A 23,324-nucleotide genomic window follows, 5' to 3' on the forward strand; every position below is an offset into this window, starting at 1 on the left:
AGATCTGTCTGTGCGTATCTGCATGCCTCAGACTGAGAGGTCAGCTACTAGAGACTGCAGCTTGTTTTTCTTTTTCTTTTTTCAAGCTCTTTTAAGGCAAAAGCTCTTTTAAGGCTGGGGGTGGGTTCAAGTGTTCACCCCTGGTTTTAGGGATAAAGTCACTTGATGGTGGCAGCTTGTTTTATTTGTTTTTTTATTTCTCAGAGCCAGGGAATCTGTGACTCTGGGGTTTTTGTAAACAGAGCCTGTAGAAGCAAGGGGTTTTTTTCCCCCCCTTTTTGAGCCTTTTGCAGGTCCCCACCTTCTGCATTTGGAGTGCCAGAGCAGGGAACAGCCCTGACAGGTTCACATTTGTATTCCCTGATTCTCTGCATCAGTCTTGAGTCACATTTCTGGTATGAGAGGCACTCAGGGCAGTGGTGCCATTAGATAGCCCATGGAGTGTCCTTGATGAGGCACAAGGTGCAAGCTCCAACCTACTGGATACTGATGGCAAGTGCTCTAGCTCTGATATGCTTGGTGCATACACCTCTGAGTACAATGTGAGTCATTTCTCAAAGATCAACAGTTCTAATACGGATATATAATTGTTTTTCCCTCCTACAATATAAAGTAGGGTTGCCAATGGGAAGTGGGGTATGGGGTAGTTGTCCTGGGGCCCAAGGCTGCCACAGCAGCAGCAGCGGCTGGAGCCCTGCATCCTTTCAATTGCTGCTGGAACCCCAGAAGGCCCTGATGGTGCCTGGGGGGGAAGGTAGCCCTTAGCCCCACTTCTTCTACACAATGCTCCTTCCTTTCAGGGGGACCCCAGACAGGACAAGCATGCAGCATACGAAGCGTTTCTGGGGGCCATGCTTATGTGGGGGGCCTAGTGAAGTCTCTCACCAGCCCTGATGTACAGAGACCAATTGCTAGAGCAGCTCCACTTGGCGAGTTACTACCAATCCTAGAACACACCATGAGAAGTCCTAGAGCTGTAAGTGGGCAACAGTAGAGCCAGTGTGGTTGAGTATGTGGGGCACTTATGGTCTGGACACTGGTACACACTATGGTGTAGATATACCCATGGGCTGTGTCTACACAGGCATGAATTTCCGGAACTGCTTAAAACGGAATACTATTCCGTTTTCAGTTTTTCTGGAAAAGGAGCGTCTACATTGGCAGGCTGCTTTTCCGGAAAAGCCCTTTTTCCAGAAAAGCGTCTGTGGCCAATGTAGACGCGCTTTTCCGGAAAAGACTACTGGGCTGTCTACACTGGCCCTTTTCCGGAACAGGGACTTATGCCCGAATTGGAGCAGAATAGTTTTTCCGGAATAGCAGCTGATTTTGTACGGTAGAGCATCGTTGCTTTTCCGGAAATTCAAGGGCCAGTGTAGACAGCTCGCAGCTTATTCTGGAAAAGCGGCTGATTTTCCGGAATAAGTGGCCCAGTGTAGACACAGCCTAAAGGTATAAGACAACCTGACCAGTGCTCCTCCGTATCACACATCAGAAACATCTCTCATTCTTTTACTTTAGTAACACTGATTCTCCCCCTCCCTCCTCTGTGTCATGTCCAAAGAAGATTGTCAGTTTCTGGTGTCAGGAACTTGTCCTCTTTTGGGCATATAAAGCACCAGGCATACTTATGGATCATACAAATGATGCATTAACACCACACACTTGGCCATCTTTTTAATTTTCCTTCTAAATTCATAGAGTATTAGAACTGAAAGGGACCTTGAGAGCCCTTAACGCAGGATGAAGCACCACCTAGATTATCCCCAACAGGTGTCTAGCCAACCTGCTCTTAAATCTCTCCAGTGATGGAGATTCCACAACCTCTCCCTAGCCAATATATTCCAGTGTTTAACCACCTTGACAGTTAGGAAGCTTTTCCTACTGTCAACCTAAACCTCTGTTGCTGCAATTTAAGGCCATTGCTTCTTGCCCTATCACCAGAGATCAAGGAGAACAATGTGTTTGCCTCCTCCTTGTAACACCCTTTTAGATACTTGAAAACTGCTATCATGTCCCTTCTAAGTTTTCTCCTTTCTAAATTAAACAAATCCAATTCTTTCAGTCTTTCCTCATAGGTCATATTTTCTAGACCTTTAATCATTTTTGTTGCTCTTCTCTGGACTTTCTCTAATTTCGCCACATCTTTCTTGAAATATGGTGCTCGGGACCGGACACAATACTCTAAATGAGCCCTAATCAGTGCAGAGTAGAGTGGAAGAATGACTTGTGTCTTGCTGATAACACTCCTGTTAATGCATCCCAGAATCATGTTTTTTTTTCCTGGAACAGTGTCACATGGTTGACTCATATTTAACTTGTGGTCCACTGCAGTGCTTCTTCCTAAATAGTCACTTCCTGTTCTGTTTGTGGGAAATGGACTGTTCTTTCCTAAGTGGAGTACTTTGCATTTGTCCTTATTAAACTTCATCCTGTTTGTCTCAAGCCATTTCTCCAGTTTGTTCAGATCATTTTGAATTATGACCCTGTCCTCCAAAGCAGTTGCAACTCCTTCCAGCTTGCTATCAAACTTAATAAGCATACTCTCTTTGCCAATATCTAAATCATTGATGAAGATATTGAACGGAACTGGTCCCAACACTGACCCCTACTGAACTCCACGTGTTATGCCCTTCCAGCATGACTGTGAATCATTAACTGCTACACTCTGAGAATGATTATCCAGCCAGTTATGCACCCACCTTATAGTAGCCCCATTTCAGTTGTATTTGCCTCGTTTATTGATGAGATCATGTGAGGCCATATCAAATGCCTTATTAAAGTCTAGGTATACCATGTTCCCCTTATCTACAAGACTTGTTATCCTATCAAATAAAGCCATCAGATTGATTTGACATTATTTGTTCTTTACAAATCCATGCTAGCTGTTATCTTCAAGATGTTTGCAGATGAATTCCTTAATTATTTGCTCCATTATCTTTCCTGGCACAGACGTTAAGCTGACTGGTCTTTAGTTTCCTGGGTTGTTGTTCTTTCCCTTTTTATAGATGGGCATTATAGTTGCCATTTTCCGGAATTGCTCCAGACTTCCATGACTTTTCAAAGATGATAGGTAAAGGCTCAGATACCTCTACTATCTGCTCCTTGAGTATTGTAAAATGCATTTTATCAGGCCCAGGTGACATCTTACTTTTCTAAGTAATCTTTAACTTGTTCCTTTCCTATTTTTACTTCTAAACATATTCTATTTCCTCTAGTATTCACTATGTTAGGCAACCAGCCACCATGAATCTTCTTGGTGAAAACTGAAAAAAGAAGTTAACCCTTTATTTCCATTTCCAAATTTCCAGTTATTTTTCCCTCTTCACTGAGCAATGGGCCTACCCCATCCTTGATCTTTCTCTTGCTTCTAATATGTTTGTAGAATGTTTTCTTGTTACCCTTTATGTCAATTAATGGGAACAGAATCAAACTACCAACTTTAGGACCAGTAATGAGTTTGGAGAAGAGGGGGCTTTCCTCAGTCTCTCAATGTATTTGTACTGCCAGGTTTGTTACTTTCTTGAGCACCAAATTTACATTAAAAACCAAACATTCGTAGGAATGACTATATGAAGGGCACATGCAGAGGAGCTAGTAGGGACCCAGAAGGGCATGTGATGACGGGAAAGCACATTAAGAGGGCTCATTGGGTCTTGAGGGAGCTGATCCTTACCTCTTTCCCCTCTTGATGCCTTTAAAATAACTTGTGTTACAAGAGTTGTCATTTATGAGGAAAATAAACGTCTACCATATACATTGTTCAGGTAAAAAGCTCATATTTTAGTTCCACAATAAAATAAGGAAATTAAAACATAACAAAATTATCAAACCAACATTAAGACTCTTGATCAAAATGGAAGAAAGGACGGTGTGAACTGGGCCTGGAACCAGGGTACTGTGTTGGCCTTGTTGCTCCTAGAACAGTGGTTCTCAAACTTTTTGGGCCATAGCCCACCTGACTCAATGCAAATCTTTCCGTGAACCATGAGTTGCTACTGCAAAATCATCGTTAATTACATAATTATACGTGAGCCATTTTGCTAGTGCTGCAGCTAGGGAGAATGGTTTAATTTAACCAGTAAAAAAGGAAATATTAATTTAAATTATTAAACAGATTAAGTATTTTAACTTTCGCATTTGTTTATCCAACTTCATTTTAAATGATGTAAAATATAAATTTACGTCCAACACAAAAGATTTCAATATTTTCTTTATGACAGGAGTGGGAACCTTTTGAGTCAGGGGTCACTGACCCACCCGTAGAAAAATCAGTTGGGGACCACACAAGTGAGAAGCAACCCTCCCCAAAAGCCCAAACACAAACACACCCTCCAAAAATCTCCAACCCTCTTTCATGTATCCCCCAACTGACACACATCTGGCACTCCAGATCCACCAAGGGATGGGGAGGGACAGGGAGAACTGGGGTTCAGGGCTTCTCATAGGCCAGATTTACTCTTCTGGGGTTTCAGGGTTTGTGGAACCTCCTCAGCTCTGGGGTTGAAACAAAATGGGGGGTTCAGTATGTGGGACAGGTCTGCCAACAAGAGGGTTGGGAGTGCAGTATCTGGGCAGAAGTGGGGTGCAGGAAGGGATAAGAATGTGCGGTCTGGATGGGAGGTAGGGTGCAGGAGCAGGCTGGGAGTAGGGTATCTGGCCAGGGGGAGGGGGCAAGAGCAGTGTGTGGCCAGGAGGGCAGGTGCAAGAATGGGCTGGGAGGGGGGAATCTCAGTGTGCTGTGTGTATGAGGAGTTGGGGATGTGAGAGTCTGGGCATGAAGGGGTGGGGGGCACTTACTTGCCTTTGCGCCCCGAGCTGGTCCCAGGCACTGCCTCCTGATGCTCCCACTGCCCAGAATCCAGCCAACGGGAGCAGTGAGGAAAGCCTCCAGGCAGTGCACCTGCATGCTCCTGTTCTCCCAGTCGGGCAGGGAGGAATTCTTCCCTGCGAGCCTGGTCACACAGCGAGGCTCAGGGCTTTCTCTCCCCTCTACCACAGCAGGAAACCAGTGCTGGCACGCCAACTGTGTGTGTGTGTGCGCGTGTGGGGGGGGGGGAACGAGGATGAGGCTGGTGTGTCAACGAAAGCTCCCTGCTGCATGGGAAACGGGTGGGGGACTGAGCTCGAACCATGGATCAACTGGAAGGCGGCCACAGATCACTGGTGGTCTATGTACCACAGTGTGAGAACTGCTGCCCTAGAGTACTGCTGAAGACCACAGTATAGGTAACATCATGTGTGGAAAACTCTAGCAATCAAAGCACTAGAAGGCCAAAACAAAGGCTTTTTTGTCTTCAAAGTCCAGAATTGTTCTAATCTGCTTCTTAGTACATTTTCAGAACTGTTTTGGTTAGAGATGTGGTATTATTTATAAAAGTTATCCTGTTAATCCCCTTTTCCAATAAGCCACTATGGAGAAAATTTCAATTTTGTCCTAACCTTAATGTTACTCCATAGAACTGCTACATATTCATATCTGCTCTCACAGCATAAGTTGAATCACTTCAGAAATTACATGCAGCCACAAAGAGACAAAGGCAGAGAATTTCAAGCTACTTGGAGAAAATATGGGAAAAAAGAGGTTGTAAATCTAATGAAAAATCTTCTGACTCATTTTTGTTTCTCTGAGATACACATTTGAATTACATGTTCGCTTTAGTATCTAAAATCTAATCTACAAGTGATCAAAAGTGCAGTTGAAACACAGGGACAAATGATTTACCTAGTGAGTCATCAAAGTGCTTTATTTTATAAAGCCCTGCTCATGTCTGGAGTGTAGTCTTAGCACTACTAGGAGATACAATGTGAATCTTTCCTTACCCTGTCCAAATAAACAGTTTATCAGAAATAATGAGTGACAAAGACTGTTACAGACAAAAAGAATGCTTTGAGGTAAGCTTTTAGAAAGCATACACTAATTAGCCACAATTAAGTATTTACTCAAAAAACGTACGTGCACCTTGCTTTTACTTCAGGGCCTCTTTGCAGTGTCAATTTTAGAAGCCACAGTATACTTCAGAAAACAGAACATTCATGAGATGCCACAGTTAACTGGGGTCATAAGGAGGGGACAAAAAAAATCAAGCCACAGTATCAACGTATTTAAATACATACAATACAGAATTGTACACACAGATTATAGTGCTGTTAACATCCCTAAGTTAAGGTAACAAAACCATGTTTAAAAAAAATCAGTACACCACAATAGGGATGGTATTACCTTTGGCTGCTGAAGATTCTTGTCTGCTGTTTTTAATAGGTTTCTCTGAAGTAAACACTAAATATGTTATGCACAGGTGCAGTCTTATCAGCACTGACATTAAGTTATTGGAGAAGGCATCCTGGCACTCCTGGGTTTCTTAAGTTAGAAGTTAGGGTGGGAAATGGGAGTTTGTTTTCTAAATTATCTATAAAAACAACTGTTTCAAATTAAGAGCTTTAAAGGCACAGCGTTAGCACAGTGTATAAGTGGATAAACTTAAGCATGTATAATTTTGTTTCTCACTTTTTAAGCTTGGATTTTTTAAGAAAAATACAGGAAAGAAAGTAAATACAGTATCATTGTTTAAAATTTTTAACAGATTAAACATGATCAGCACAGTTTTAGGCAATGTATTATACAACCAACTTTGGGTAAACACTAAAGTAAGTCATTTAAGATGATAAAGAACATTTGAAAAAACCTCAAAAACAATCTCTCAGTTTATTGTAAAAGAGACTACCATGGAGGTGAATGAGACATTCACTTTAGTACACTACTGCATGTTACACCTTAAGAGATGACAAAGATTACTTCATCGGTACTGCAAAATAACTTTACATGTAAACTTCAAAATCACATCTGTACACAAACACTGAAATTCAAAAGTATCCCTGTTTTCCTAATAATGTAAACAGTAAAATTCAGGATTGATTTTTTTAGAGGGATAATTTATAATAAAATACCACTGTTTAAACAGTACAATATAAGCATTTAAAATTCAGATTCTCATTAGATTACAGGAAAATGGAGATTTCTATAATTTTGCTCAGCTTCCTGCGCTGGAAGATGTAGCTACTATTGCCCAAAACTATGCACTTCTTCAAATAAGCTTTTTTTCCCTTGTAGCATTATTAGCTCACATATTGCAAGAATATAACAGTATAATAATGAAAAAAATGTCAGGTAATAAAAGTGAAATAAGCAGGTTTTTCCCTCGACAAAAATTTGCTATTGCAAAAACATATGCAGCATGAATATGGCATTAGCTCTTTGTAAAACAAGAGCCATTAGCTCTTGGACCCTTGGGAGTCTGGACTTCCTGATGCAGTGTGCTGATGGGGAAAAAAAAGCAATGGAGCTAACAGGAAAGTTTCCAGCACCAAGGGTTTAACGTTGCTATTTTTAAGGAGTGCCAGCGTGCAGGGTATAAGTGTAACATTCGCAGTAAAGATTTTATTATTATTATTATTATTATTATCATCATCAAATACCATCTTGCATCCTTTCATTCAAAAAATAAACTGATCCACAGTTTACAATTTGATACCAATATTGTAGATTTAACATGCATTTGCTCCTCTTCCACCCTCACACCTCTGCTCATTCATTCCATTTCAGCTTGTACCATCTGAGTGCTGCCACTGCAATGCACTCTGAGCAAAGCTGATCTTTTCAGTTTATTAATTTATATATATATTTTTTGCACACACAAAAAAAGTCAGAAATAGCTAGGACTATGCTGGGAATATCAGGCAGCTGTTAAAGCGAGTATTCCACCCCAAATTAGTCATCTTTCCCAGCAGATGTAAACAAGGGGGTTGCTTTCTGCAAGATGAGCACTTCTCTGAGTTCCTTTCTTTTCCCTACACTTGCAGCCACTAATGCTGTCCCCAGGTCTTGTGTCTGTCCTATGTAACATGATAGGTTACGTCAAGATGTTGGCAATAAAGTCCAAGAAGCGCTTTGAATACTGTTCAGGGTTAACGGTTGAAATCTCTGCACCAGCCTATAGGGGAGAATTAAAAAGAGGAGAAAAATCAGTTTTAATTGAGCATTTTTGTATGGAAACCATTACTTAAAATTGCATTGCTATTTTCAGTCCCAGGACCTGATCCTGCAAACAGGATAGCAGGCAAATGTAATTGCTCCCACGCAGAATCCCATGGAACTCTAGGAAGGTTGGCACTGGAGTAACTGTCCTCATTGGCATCATTGTACGATCAGTCTCTTCCTTTTAGAAGTGTAATGCTCTCTCTACCCTAACTGTACATTAAGCTCCCTCATAATTTCTAGAATTTAATTACCATGATACTGAGAGACTCACCAGGTTTTCATCAAACAGGTATCTTCAGATGGATGATTACTCCTGACAAGGACCAACATCCAGTACATCATTGTTTATTACTACATGACAACTTGATTGGCTATTTTATCTTGAAAAGGCAAATCCGATTATTTTGGATTGATTGATAACTACTAATAATTTTGCACTCTATATATAAGCTTAAATCCTGACCAAATCAAAGTCAATAGCAACATCAGAGGCAGTAAATGGAAAGAGTTCCATTGACTTCAATAAGAGTTAGATCAGGACTTGAACAATGTAACTGAATGTACATTAAATGCTGTCCAATGAGATAAAAACCTTCAAATAGAGAAAAGACATTTCCTAATCTCTTTCAGGAGTAATCCTAGGCATTGCTTGTAACAAGAGCAGATAAAGTATTTTAGAGAAAAGTGAATGGGTTTTTAAAAAGATGATTCAATTTAAACTGTTGGTAATCATCAGCTGATGACTGTACAAGGGCTGCCTCCACTTTCAGATGTCTTAATACTGACATGATCTTTATAAAGTCATAACTGGGGTTTATTGCTGAGAATTCTAAAGCAACTCATAACTATCCACAATGATCTTCTCCCGGTAAGAGGTTAGCTAAGGGCCCATTACTGCAAATACTTACTATCTGTGTGCATTTTTACTCATCTGAGCAGTTTCACTGAGCAGTCAATGGGACTGCTCAGTTGGATAAAGCTACTTATGTTTACAAGATCAAGCCCTAAAATGGTGCCCCAGAATGACAATCATAAAAATGTAGGTCTGGAAGGGATCTTGGGAAATCATCAAGTGCAGCTCCATGCTCTGTGTCAGGACCAAGCAAACCTAGAGTATCCTTGACAGGAGTTTGTCTAACCTGTTTTTAAAAACTTCCAATGGGGGTTTCTACAACCTCCTTTGAAAGCTTATTTCAGAGTGTAAGTACCTTTATAGTCAGACAGTTTTTCTAACTATGAACCTTATTCTCTTTTGCTGTAGATTACTTTTAGTCCTACATTCAGTCAACATGGAGAATAATTGATCACCATCCTCTTTGTAACAGCCCTTAACATTTGAAAACTATCAGGTGTTTCTCCCAAACTCCATTTTTTCCCTCACGATTAAACATATCCAGTTTTTTAACCTTTCCTCAAAGCTCAGGTTTTCAAAACTTTTATAATTTTTGTTGTTTTCTGCTAACTCTCTCCACTTTGTCCAACATCTTTCCCGAAATATGGCACTCAGAACTGAACACAGTACTCCAGCTGAGGACACTCCAGTGTGGAGTTAAGCAGGACAATTACCAAACATGTCTTATGTAGGACACTGTTATTAATTCTCACCTCCCCCCCTTTTTCTGCAGTTGCATCAGATAGTGGATCATAAATTGAATGAGCCAACAATAAATCCCAGATCCTATACAACATTACTACCTCCTAGCTACCTATTCACCATTTTATAGTTATGGATATGGTTTTCTTCCTCAGTGAAGAAATAATTTGCATTTGTCTTTACTGAATTTCATTTGTTTGATTTCAAACCAATTCTCCAATTTGTGAAGATTGCTTTGAATTTTAATACTCTTAAATTATCCAAATAATTCATGAAAATATTATTACTGGATCCAGAATGACCCCTGTGCGATCCCAAAAGGTCAGCGTTTCTTAAACTGTGTTCTGCGAGGCAGTCGGAGGTGTGCTGCGGAGATATGGTGACCATACATCCTTTTTTTCACAGGACAGTCCCGGATTTAAAGACACCCAGCACTAGCGTGGCACAACAGCAACTCCCTACCTCCACCCAGCACATAAGCGGCTCCCTTGGTGCTTTGTGCAGACAACCAGGGCCACTGCCGGTGGCAAGCTCCCATGCAGCATGCGTCACCATCTGGCACCCCCCTCCCCGGTGGCCCTTCCCTCCCGCTGTGGGACTGCTTCCACCGTGCGCGGCCAGCCTGGCCTCCTCCATCCACAGGCAGCTGCCACTGTTGCTAGAGGGGGAGGGGTGCTGGTTGGAGCACTACAGAGTGGGGTATGTTTGGGCTCTGCTGGTGTGCTTTGTGCACGGCCTTTTCTTCCTCTACACCTTCCCAATCTGCTGGGGGAGTGGCAGTACGTGGATCCCCTCATTCTGCTGTGCTCCAGAAGCTAGATCTGGGAGGGTGGGGGCTTTCTCTTCCTTCCCCTCCGCACTCCTCCTAATGGGAGCCAAAGCTGATGCAGGGACTGGAATGTGGCACGAACATTAGCACCGTGGGCGGCCCAGCTCCAGGCCCGGCAAGGGTGGAGGAGAGAGAAATGCCAGGGGGCCAAATGGAGACAATGAGGAAAAGGCAGGAGGAAGGAGGGGAGGTGTCAGTGGGGGTGGGACGGTGGAGGGGACGGGCATTGGGGGCAAGACGAAGCAAGGGGAGGGGGAGGTGCTGGGAGAAGGGTTGAAAGGAGGGATGGGCATGAGGAAGGTGGAGATGGAGCAAGTCATGTGTGAGGGCACAGAGGGACATGAGAGGATGGGCATCAGGGAGAAAGAGGGAAAGGGGGGAAAGGGGCAGTGAGGGAAGGGGGAGGGTGCAGGGGTAAGGGAAGGTGCAGGAGTTTCTGAGGGTGAAGCAGAAGGGCAGACACCTGCAGGGGGGAGACCAGCACCAGAGGAGAGAGCTTTGGTGGGGGCCAAACTCATCCTCTATGGGTAGAAGGATGGTGGGAAAAGTTCTTAGAGGAGGTTACTTCTATTTCTGGTCATGTGTCCATCTTGACCCCAAGAGTCAGGGGTATAGTAAACAAAGGTCATGGGGTGTAGGTAATGTGTCCCTAATTTTGGTTCAGAAAATCTGGTCACCATACACGGAGAGAACAGAGTTCAAATGGCTGGAGAAAGCAAGCTTCCTTCCTTCCTTTTTTTTGCTCAACAAAAATCATTGGTGTTCCCTATACAAAAAAAAAAATTTGTTGTTCGGTGTTCCTAGGTCTTAAAAAGTTTAAGAAACACTGCACTAGGTCAATTTGACAGCAAACCATACTATTTGAGTATGGACTTTCAACCAGTTGTGCACCCATCTTGTACAAGTTGGACCTCCCTGGTATGACAACCTCAGGACCTAACAGGTCCCGAAGGAGGGATGTAGCTGGATCAGGGGAGGTCATTTCTGGCCCCTGGTTCCCTAGCCTGGCTCTGCTCCTAGCTCAGTTGCTGGTCAGCCCCCCATCCAATACCAGCCTAGCTGGGCTCCCAGACACAGCAGGACTCTTGGCTCCCACCTTACTGCTAGCAGCACCCTAGCTCTCCCAACTATCATTGGGCTCCTGCTGCCAGCCCTCCACTGGGATTCTCTGGTCCAGGAACATATATGGTCCTAGTGGATCACAGACGTCCAGGACCATGGATGTTGCTCAACCAGAGAGTCCTAGTTTAGAGAGGTTCAACCTGTAAGTAATTTCATCTAGACCACATTTCCCTAGTTTGCTTATGAGAATGTCATGATCATAGAAAGGAAAATTTTCATCTCATGAAGACTGGCCTACTTCATGTTTATTCCGACTTCTGCTGTTAACAGTACACCAAATCAAAATAGTGATAGCCATATCACTGTATCTTATTTACAGTAACATGCATCATCCTTTAGACAAGGGATTTTAAGATACTGAAGCAGTATACATTTGCATTTTTATGCTTCCCGCCCCCCTCCAAAAAAACCCACACTGTATTCTACTAAAACCTTATGAAGTAAACCATATTATACATTTTGGAAAAAACTCTCAGCAGATTGGGCCAAAAAATGCACAAAACAGCATTCTTTATCATGCAATCTAATCTATAAATGACTTCTGCAGGCTTCAGATGAGCATGAGGGTCTGTTATACAGACCTGTTTGCAGGATCAAGTCCTATGTTAAGACTTCTGCACACAGAGTTCTCTTTATATTTAACCATTTTTTTAAAAAAATAGATGAATGACTTCTAAATAAAACTACTGTCAAATCAGCAAACTATTAAAGGGTTAGGCTATTTTTTTTGGCAAAGATATGGCTTTCACTGTACACCATTTGCAATAGTAAGAGGCTATTCAGCTCCTGAGATTTATTCTTTAATTTGGTTACAAAGTTTTAAGTGTTGGCTGTTTGGAAAAAATAATTCAGTATACTATAAATTACGTATTTACCTGCATTTGGCATAGCTTTTAAAGATTCTTTGTTAATACCATTACAGGCTGGAAAGGAGCTTTAACTTGTTGGGCCTTTAACAGTGGATATTCTAGCCTACAACCAAAGCCACTGTAATAAATATATGCCACATTCTGATATGGACATATTCATGTGTGTATTGCTATAAATCTCTCTTTAAAAAGTCTCAAATGTACAATACCTAGAAATGATAGAATACCAATGAAGCATGTATTCTAGTGTTCACCAATAACGAACAGGGCAGAAAGGCATTTTTACTCTTAATTTTTAACTTGTAACAATCACTATCTAGTTTAAATAATCACAATTATTTAAATATTTAATTTTTAAAAAAGTTAAACAACTTATTTTGCATACTTCCATAAATCCTCTAGACTATGCCACCGCAGGGCATAGAAAATATTCAGAAGCCACAATGGAATTAGAGAAAACAGATACTTACACCATGTTTAACAGTTTTTGCAGCATGGGCAGCTTTCTTTTTTGCATCATAATGAGTAAGAATGTCAATAATGGCCATAAAGTATACCTCTTTCCTAGGTGCATCTGCAGAATGACAAACACATTGCAGCCAGAATGACTTTAGAAGTGCTTTAATCAAGATTCTATCTTATGACACATGACTAAAATGAAGCCAGTCTTCAAGAAAGGGAGAGGCTGATTTTGGTCAGGGCTTAGGGTTTACATGTATTTTCATTTTATCCATAATTATTTGAGATATAAATACGAAAAATTGCCATGTACATATGGCATATATTTTGCAGACAGTACTTGTGTTTCAACTATTAAAATCACAGTTAAATTATGAATGGTAGAAAAATGGATTTACCAATATGTATGTTTACAAAGCAGGGCCTCAATGTAAAGCAGATAGTTCAAGGCAGACAAAGTATCTGTGGCAACTTTAAATAGAAAGCATTTCTGCTCAGTTGTAAGTCCACTTGCTTCTTATTCAAAACAGACTTCCACACGAGATTTTGTTATAAGTACTGTAGTACAAAATTCGGCTCAAAGTCTACAAATATTTTTACAAGTAATGAAGTTTTTGAGATATAGGTCAGTACAGTGAGTTGCTCCTTTTCCTATTTGCTATGAACTATGGCTAACAGTACTGTCATATCTACCAATGTAAAAGAGTTATGTACAGCAAATAGATTTCTACTCTTCCCTGCAAAGGAGTTTTTCTCCTGGATTCTAAGAATCGCTGTATCTCCACATACCATGCAGCAATGTAAACAGTTGAGCAAGTACATTAGCTAACTGTGCGGTAGGTAAAACTGTTTTACTGTGTTCCTAGACATTACAATGTCCAAGAATTATTATATTATGCATCAAAGCCAAGTAACATAGGTGCCTTCAACTTTCTGTTGCATCTAAAATGAAATAATTTCCTCTTCTACAGAATGGATCATAATGTGCAATATAATTTTGTCTTGATGTGGTTAATAAAGCTTTGTGATTTTGATGCAAGAATAAAAACATCTTGTATATAAAAATGTTCACAGAAATACTTACTTTCATGGCATTTTATGCCATAAACATCAATGGTTGGATCAAATTCCCCAGGAGCCAAAGGCTGTGAGCTGTTCAGTGTATTTCCTGGACTATCTGGAGGCGTTCCAATAGGATGGTTCCCATCACTTTCCCCTTCATCTTCTCCATCATTTTCCTCACATTCTACTTCTTCCTGTTCAGCTCTCTCAACATCATGAATTCCAACCAGCAAGCTGTAGTCCATGAGTTTTAACTGAGCAAGGAACTAGAAAGTGATAAGCAAAGACAGTAACACAGAAATGTCTTAGATTTGATGGTAAAAATAGGAAAGTATGCAAAGATGAACGTCTACAAAGAATAGCAAATACCTCTAAGAATGGATGACTGTGTTGAGGGGAGGGCTAAGATTTGAAATGAGAGATACCTTCAGGATTCTGTCAGGCACCTGAAGTGTGGGAAAGGAAGAGGCAGGGGGAGTAGAAGAAAGTGTCCATTTTAAATGTATTTTATTATTTTCCTATCTGAAACTCACTATATCCTCATTAGCACTTACAGAAGATCAGGGGCACAGATGCTGTACGTCAACACTAAAATGCACAAGCAGAGTCATGCTGGGCAGCTGCATTGTGCTTCTGTCATGCTTTTCTCTAGTCACCCTCAATATGCACCTACAATTAGGGATGTTAAAAAGCAGGCAATTGAGTAACCACTGAAAAACTCAGCAGTTACACACACTTGCAGCAGCAGCCCATGAACTGGCTCCCACCTGTAACCCCGTTCCTGGGGAGCTGGCTATTGCCTTTGCACTGCTGCCTCTGTACGGTGGGAGCCTGCGTGTAACCATGAATGCTAACCAATAAGCCCAGGCTTATCAGTTAACCGTTTACATGGTTATACATTCACATACCTACACACAGTTCACATACATAGCCAAATATACAAATGGGAGTCTCTTCATCCCATTGGAGCTGTAATCTTTTAACACTATTTCAGATAACATATCACAGAAAATGTGTGTTTATGTGATTGTAGAGGGCTAGCAATGTGATGCTGTAATTAGTAAACATGAAATTAACAGCCTAGAAGTCAAACATAGCGTACTGTAATCAAAGTTTTACCAACAGTTGTAGTAATTCTCAAAGTCTTTAGGAAAAGGAACCCCTTTTCCTTATTGTGAAGGATCTATCTCACTGTTAACCAATAATTTCTCTGCTGTTAAGAGTCTTATATATTACCATGTTGGACTTTTGTTTCACAGGATAGATAGTTCATTAGGACCTCATCACAACATTCTTTTCCCTTTGGACTTCAGGCTCAATTCAAGAATCACAAAGAGAAAGGTGTTAAATGCTGTGTCCACTGAAAGTGGACAGTGTGGCTTCTGGATTTATAGCTTGCTAAATTCTACATGGCATAGGACTAGAATTAGGTCACATTCTCTTCATAAGCTGAGTGGCTCACAATCTAAATCAGTGGTTACATAACATAAGAACATAAGAACGGCCGTACTGGGTCAGACCAAAGGTCCATCTAGCCCAGTATCCTGTCTTCCGACAGTGGGCAGCACCAGGTGCCCCAGAGAGGGTGGACCGAAGACAATGATCAAGCGATTTGTCTCCTGCCATCCCTCTCCAGCCTCTGACAAACAGAGGCCAAGGACACCATTTTATCCCCTGGCTAATAGCCTTTTATGGACCTAACCTCCATGAAATTATCTAGCTTCTCTTTAAACTCTATTATAGTCCTAGCCTTCACAGCCTCCTCTGGCAAGGAGTTCCACAGGTTGACTACACGCTGTGTGAAGAACTTCCTTTTATTAGTTTTAAACCTGCTACTCATTAATTTCATTTGGTGTCCTCTAGTTCTTCTATTTAGGGAACTAATAAATAACTTTTCTTTATCGGCCCTCTCCACACCACTCATGATTTTATATACCTCTATCATATCCCCCCTCAATCTCCTCTTTTCTAAACTGAAAAGTCCCAGTTGCTTTAACCTCTCCTCATATGGGACCAGTCCCAAACCCCTAATCATTTTAGTTGCCCTTTTGTGAACCCTTTCCAAGGCCAAAATATCTTTTTTGAGGCGAGGAGACCACATCTGTACACAGTATTCAAGATGTGGGCGTACCATAGTTTTATACGGGGGCAGTTTCCAACCTGCTGTCCGCAATCCCCTAGTGACCCAAGGTGGCACTGTAGGGGGTCCACAGAAAGTTTAAACTAGAACTTGAAATAAATGTACAGTGTATAAAAAATACTTATGTATTTTAATTAATAAATATGTTTATATTCTGTAATTATAAATATATATTAAATATTTAGTTCCGTGATCATGTTATGTGAATACATCACCCCACTCTAACTGTTCAAAACCTATTAGAGTGGCAGGAAGGGCTAGCAAAAATGGATTGGTGGATCAAGACAGGGATGCTAAAAAGGAACTGGGAGACCATTGTGGAATATCAAGTTCCACTTCAAAACAAACTTAAAGTAAACAGAAAATGTGAAAATATAATGATATATACTTGGAATTAGGGCTTACATGGACTGGCAATTCATCTGAAATATGTCCATTATGCTTACTCTGTAAGGAGGTGCTGTCAAATGAGAGCTTAAAACCAACTAATCTTCAGCGTCACATTGAAACGAAACATGGCAAATATATTTCTAAGCCAACTGAATTTTTTGAGAACAAACTCAAAGAATTTAAGGAAAGCAAAAAATGAATCGAGCACATAGCCACAGGCAGTGACAATGCTAAGGCAGTGGAAGCTTCTTATTGGGTGGCTCACCTCATAGCCATGACAGGAAAGCCATACACCACTGGGGAGGAACTGATATTACCTGCAGCCAAAGAGATGGTGAGTGCAATGCTCAGAGAAAAGGCTGGCAAACAGATTGGTTTAATTTCTTTCTTAAATAACACAGTTAGGTGCAGAATTGACAAAATGGCTCAGAATGTTAAGGAACTGACTGACAGAGGGTGCAGAAAAGCTGCTTCTATTCTTTGCAAATTGATGAGTCAACGGATATCGCAAACCATTCAAACTTCCTGTCAGTCGCCAGATATGAATACAACAGAGTTTCAAGAAGACTGTCTTTTTCGAAAATCTTTGCCCCCAAACACAACTGTTGAGCTATTTTTGATATGTTGAGCGATTTCAGGAGGGAGCATGATATTGACTGGTCAAAATTTGTGGGGACCAGTACTGATGGGACTCGTGCAGTGACTGGCCAGTACACCCGAGTAGTCACTCAAGTTACAGCAGTGGCACCGTTAGCTACATTCATTCTCTACACACAGCATTCACAGGGAAGTGCTGGCTGTTAAAAAAATGTCTGCTGACCTAAGGATGGTTTTGGACGAGTCAATGAAGACCATCAATTTAATCAAGGCCCATCTACTGAATTCAAGACTATTTGCTGCTTTGTGTGATGAGATAGGCAGTGATCACAGCTTACTTCTTTACACAGAAATTCGTTGGCTTTTGAAAGGAAAGCTTCTCTCGCACATGTTTGAATTGTGTGACGAAGTGAGGATTTTTTTTGCTGGACCATCATTTTGAGCTCTCTCATCACCTTGCTGAGTTTCCTTGGCTAGCTAAATTGGACTATTTAGCCAAAATCTTCAGCTACCTAAACAGGCTTAATCTAAAAGTCTACAGGGGAAAGTTGTGACTATCTTCCATGTCCATGAAGAGACTGATACTATGATCAAGGAATTGGGCCTGTGGACATCTCAACTTGATCAGTTCCACTATGGTTCTTTCCCAAATCTGTCTGATATTTTGGCCATCTCAGAAATGCAACTCACAGATAACGTAAAATGTGAAATCACAGAGTGAATGCAAAATTTCCAACTACAGCTGTGTGAGTACTTTCCTATTACCAATGTGAATGATGACTGGATTGGAAACCCACCTGTGGACTCTGCTACTGACATAAACACAAGTTTGACATTCCAAGAACAAGACAGTCTCGCTGAACTATGATGTAACAACTCGTTGAAGTTTGTCTTCAACAAAAGCCCCCGACTGGCTTTTGACTATAAGCTGTTACTGAATATCCAGAACTTTCTTAAAAGGCTAAAAAATACTTGATGCTTTTCCAAAAATGTATGTTTTTAAAACTGGATTTATTGTGCTGGTTGCATTAAAATCGAAGTATAGGAACCAACTGAACATGGAATCAGATCTAAAGCAGAGACTGTCATCAATCCAACCAGACATCCGCGCTCTGTCATCTGCTCTACAGCACAAGCCGCCTCATTAAGTAAGGAAAGTACAGGGAGTCCACACCGAAATGTAACAACTTTGAAGCATAATTTTTTATGTATGAATGTGAATATGCTGAATCTTGCACAGATACTACATCATATATCTAAGTTTCCAGCCCTATGTTCTTTCATGTTTCAGATTGACACCTGCGATGTTAGACAATGTGTAGAGGGATTGGTGTGACATAGTCCATGCTACGATGGTGCACATGTTGAACGTGTACCCTAATGTGCTCCAATAATACATACCCATATGCCAAATGTAACTTATGCATATTACCTATGAGCTGTGTACATATTCTTCTGTTCACATTATTCAATAAAAATATATGGTACCTCAAAGTTGTTACGCTTCAATGTGGACACACTGTATTATCTCTCAATACAACTATATTTGTTTAGCTAACATGAACTATTATACATTTCAAATGATTATCAAGTAATGGAATGTTTGAAAACATTGGTGGGGGGGGGTGTTCATAAAATTTTAATAGATTATAAAGGGATCCGTATGCTTGAAAAGGTTGGGAGCCACTCATCTAAATCAAACATTAGTACACTAATTTTGGTATTTTTAAGTACAGATGGAAGAGGAAAAGCACAAATAGCACAGAAAAGGATGTCAACAGTAGAAAGCAAGGTGGAAAAATGGGCTCAAAGAAAGAACTGGAGAACAAAGACACCTGCCATATAGGAAGATATGAAGCTATCTAGGGAGAGGCACACCCACTGCCACTTCAGCTTCCTCCCACTTACCTGTGGCTTGAGATAGTACATCACAGCATGTATTAGCTGAACAATACAGCTTGCTGCAACACTTCACTTTCTTATATCACATTTCTTTTAGTTCTTTCTTAATCTCTTTGCCCCCCTCCCCAATGTTCATGCTTTGATCAATTTTTCTCCCCTCTTTCCTTATTTGCCCATTCTGGCCTCAGGTTATTATTTTCCTCCAGACCTCATATCCATGGCCTCAAGTGCCTGTGGGCCATATGCGGCCTGTGGCCTGTTTGTTTGCAGCCCGTGGTGGGAGCCAAAACAAAAAAGTAGTCAATATAATGGTCTTCTGTCAATATCCATTTTAGTAGTTAAATTCCTGGACCATCATTGACATTAAAAGTGCTGTCATGTGGGTGGAAATTGGGTAAATATTGCATTTTACTAATATCAGTAGAACTGACTTAAATGGGGCCTGTGTGTTGTGAAGTCTTGCCTTAATTTTTGTATTTATGCCCATCAGTGTGAAAGAAGCTATTTGCATATATATTTGCATGTATATGCACCACACTTAAGTTGCAGCCCTCAGCATATGCTGTGAGTATCATTGTGGGCCCTGGGGCTTCCAAAGTTGAGTAGCCCTGCCCTATATCCTGAATTTCAATCTTTGCCAGATCTATCACAGGTTCTTTCTCCTCAGCCACAGATATTGAAACTACCTCTGCTGCTTGAGAGAAACCTGTATTTCCTCTAAATGTAAAATCTGTTTAGGACTGAAAAGCAAATATGAAAAAATGATGAAGGACTTGAATGCCAACTCTTGGAACACTCTCTAAGCTCCACTGGGTTCAAGTCTCTTTCTGGTACATCAGTTCCGTTGACCATCTATCTGTCTGTAGAAAGCAAAGATCCTGGAGGCTCAAGGGCATTCTCCAGACCTTCCAAGAGGAAAATATCTCATTCTATGGAATGAGGGAGTGGGGGGGAACCTCCTTGATCTGTATTTAAGGAGATCTCTCAATGTGGAGCTTAATATGATCACAGGATCACATACCAAGAAGCCATCTAGCACAGCACTAACATCAGCATCTTAAAAAACAACAAATGGTCTGGTAGCACTTTATAGACTAACAAAACATGTAGATGGTATCATGAGCTTTCCCGGGCACAGTCTACTTCCTCAGATGACTGGAGTTTTGAGTTTAGGATGTGCAGACCCAAAATAAATAGGAGAGAAGGTTGGGGGAGAGGGAGGGGAAGGGAGGAAAAAAAAGGAGGAGGTAAGAGTCAGGAAGCTAGAGGCAATTGGTAAGTATCTGAAGATTGGGTAGTTAAAATGAAGCAGATAAGAATCAAAGTCAATTGATAATATCCTTCCTGACATAGGAGTCAACACAAAGAGTTGTTTGCACCTTCAAGGAGTGTTAAGTTGATAGTGCCTCAACCACCCTTCATCACGATTGAGTCCATTAGCATGTGAATTGAATTTGCAGATTAACTTTAATTCCAATGTTTCTCTGTGTATCGGCTAGTAGAACTGGTTTCTGACAAGACAGCCACCTGAAGATCTTTTAAACAGTGATTTGGAAGATAAAAGTGTTCCCCAATAGGTTTCTGTATGTTTCCTTTATGTATATCTGATTTGTGTCCATTGATTCTTTCCCGCAGAGACTGTCCAGTTTGTCCACTATATATAGCAGTGGAACACTGCTGGCATAGATCAAATTATTGGATGTGCAGTCAAATGACCTTTAGATCTGGTAGCTTATGTTGCTGGCTCCAGTGATGAATTCACTAGTATAGATATGTGGGCATAGTTGGCATCGTGTTTGGTTAAAGGGCTGGGTTCCATGCTTATGATGTGATTGTATGGCATGGTTACTGGAAAGAATTCGTTTCAGGTTGGGGGGGGGGGAGGGGTGTTGTTGTCTGTAAGTGAGAATAGGCTTTTCTCCCAAGGCCTCAGAGTGAGGGGTCATTTTCCAAGATGGGTTGTAAATTGTGTATAATGGCTGGAGAGGGTCTGAGTTGTGGTCTGATAAGTGGAGTTCTGTTATTTTCTCTTTTGGGTCTGTCTTGAAGAAGTTCATGTCTGGGTACTTTTTTGGCTCTGTCAAAAGTCAGAACCAAAGCAAAATCCTTCTTAGTATCCATTTTTGTGGCTAGAAGCAAAAAACACACTGTACTTATTTAGGCACAATCTCTGATACCAGAGTTCCCCATACCATCCAGACTCCTGTCTAATGAGGGCTTCCAAAGCCTCAAAGAGCCCTCATCATTATGAAGATGTAGTAAGTGGTACACCCCACCGATACTGACCCATCTCGTGAAACCTATTTATCCTCTGTTCATTTCTTCATCAGTGATTCACTCTCCAGTATTGACACAGTCTGCAGGCAGATACTTTGAGGGCTCCATGAGATACTTTCAGCTGTTATTGTAACTAATTTCTCTAGCATTACCTTGCCAGCCTCCCTTTCTAACCTCAGTACCCGTTCAACTGCAGGTCTCTTCTCTAGGCCAGGTAGTGACCTAACCCCTCATACATATATACCCTATCTCAAAGATGTAGGGGATGACACTAGGAATGTGAACATCTAGATCGACTATCCGATAAGCAAATGCTTATTGGATAGTGGTCAACACACTGGTTAACTAGTCATTCTCCCCCTCGCCCCCGCTGCCTATCAGAAAGAGGCAGCAAGGGTGAGGGAGGGGAAGGTGAGGGGATGCTTCAAAGGGGCAGCACCGCATGAAGTCTGGGGCCAGATCCTGGTGTCCACGCAGCGCTGCCACTTTGAAACGCAACGTGCAGCCCGGGACCAGCTGGGAACTCTCCTGCTGAACCCAGGCTCCATGTAGTGCTGCTGCTTTGAAACTCCGTGTGGAGCCTGACACTGGGCTTCCTGCAGCATTTCAAAGTGGCAGCGCTGCATGAAGCCTGGGGTCAGCTGGGGCTCTAAGTCCCCACCTGACCCCAGATGCGCTGCGGGAACCATGGGGCCAGTGGAGGACTGCTTGAGTCCCCTGCTGGCCCTGTGCTTCCTGCAGCGCTTTCGCCATTGAAGTGTAGCAACAGCCCTGGGTTCCATGGAGCTGTTGCAACGCTTCAAAGGTGCAGGTGCCCTTATCAACTAATCCAATAGTTGATGCGAACTGCATCGACAGTTCCATTAGCTGATTAGTCTAAATTTAACATCACTAGATGACACCTCATCTGACTCTGAGGTGTGTGTATGTGGTTCCTCCATCTTCCAACTTCCTCCCTGGACATTTATACTGAAGGAGCTTGTATCTGGAAGTATGCCCTGATACCAAGGCAAGGACAATCTTGTACCATTCCCTAAAGCCCTACCACAATGAACTTGCTGCAATAATGTTCAACCTGTGGTCCAAAGGTTCTGGTGGTCTGTGGACTATGTGTAAGAGGGTCACACTAACCTACAATAATGGCTTTCAGTCTGTGGACCCCTGATAGTCTGCAGACTATGTGTAAAATTTCAAAGGAGCCTGCACCTCCATTCAAAATTCTTTAGGAGTTTGCAAATCAAAAAGGTTCAAACTACTGGTTTGCTGGAATTGCTTTTCACTGGGAGCCATCTCAAAAGAGATCATTCACGTAAGGAATGTATCTTGCCCCATGAATACATCCTATAGAGCAGAAACCAGTGAAAGAGAAAGAAACTCCTCCACTTTACCACAAATCCTTCTCATCACCAGACAAGGCATCCCCTGCTATTCTATCCCGATGACATCAAGGCCTTAAGGTTACCAGTGGATAACAGGCCCCATACAAGTCCTATTAGAGGAAATTCATGGAACCCAATACACCTTGTTGAATATCCTTCATTCAGTTCTTCTGGGATAAACTGCTTTGCCCATCAATGATTTTTTGCTTACTCCAGCACACGCAATGGCAAACAGCAGCCACTGTCCCACATGTGTGTAAATGACCAACAAAAAGTATTACTCCACCCACACCCTTCCAGAGGCTCAGTATTTCTTTTCTCCTACCCTACTCCCAATTCTCTGATAGTGGAAACTGTTAACGAACATCACTCCTGTTCAACACTATCTGATAAAGAGCTAAATTGTTAAGACCTTCTGGTTTGTAAAATCATGTCTCCCATTTCTGGCCTTACTGGGAACTCATCTCAGACAGATGGATCTCAGAAGTAATTTTCACTGGCTAGTTCATCCAGTTCAGTTCCTAACCATCTACTAGCATTCTTCCCCACCCTTCTTTAGGGACCGGTCTCATGAAGACCCATAAAAACACTTAAAATGAAGAAATGACAATAAATTTGCCAAGATCCTGGTTGTGAGGAGAAAAGGAAAAGGCAGAATCAAATATAACA

General features: G+C 41.5%; 1 protein-coding gene across 1 annotated transcript in view; it reads right to left on the bottom strand.

Annotated features, from left to right (window-relative positions):
* Positions 1-273: 273 nt before the first annotated feature.
* The window catches only part of PIP4K2A (phosphatidylinositol-5-phosphate 4-kinase type 2 alpha), a 208,592-nt gene continuing 185,541 nt past the window's right edge, over positions 274-23,324 (bottom strand). The window contains exons 8-10 of the mRNA XM_075922509.1: positions 13,993-14,236; positions 12,920-13,023; positions 274-7,988 (exon numbers count right to left, since the gene is read on the bottom strand). Coding sequence (XP_075778624.1) covers positions 7,908-7,988; positions 12,920-13,023; positions 13,993-14,236 — 429 coding nt within the window. The 3' untranslated portion in view covers positions 274-7,907. The remainder of the gene's footprint in view (positions 7,989-12,919; positions 13,024-13,992; positions 14,237-23,324) is intronic.

Source organism: Pelodiscus sinensis, chromosome 2 (assembly GCF_049634645.1).
Source record: "Pelodiscus sinensis isolate JC-2024 chromosome 2, ASM4963464v1, whole genome shotgun sequence".
Taxonomy (NCBI): domain Eukaryota; kingdom Metazoa; phylum Chordata; order Testudines; family Trionychidae; genus Pelodiscus; species Pelodiscus sinensis.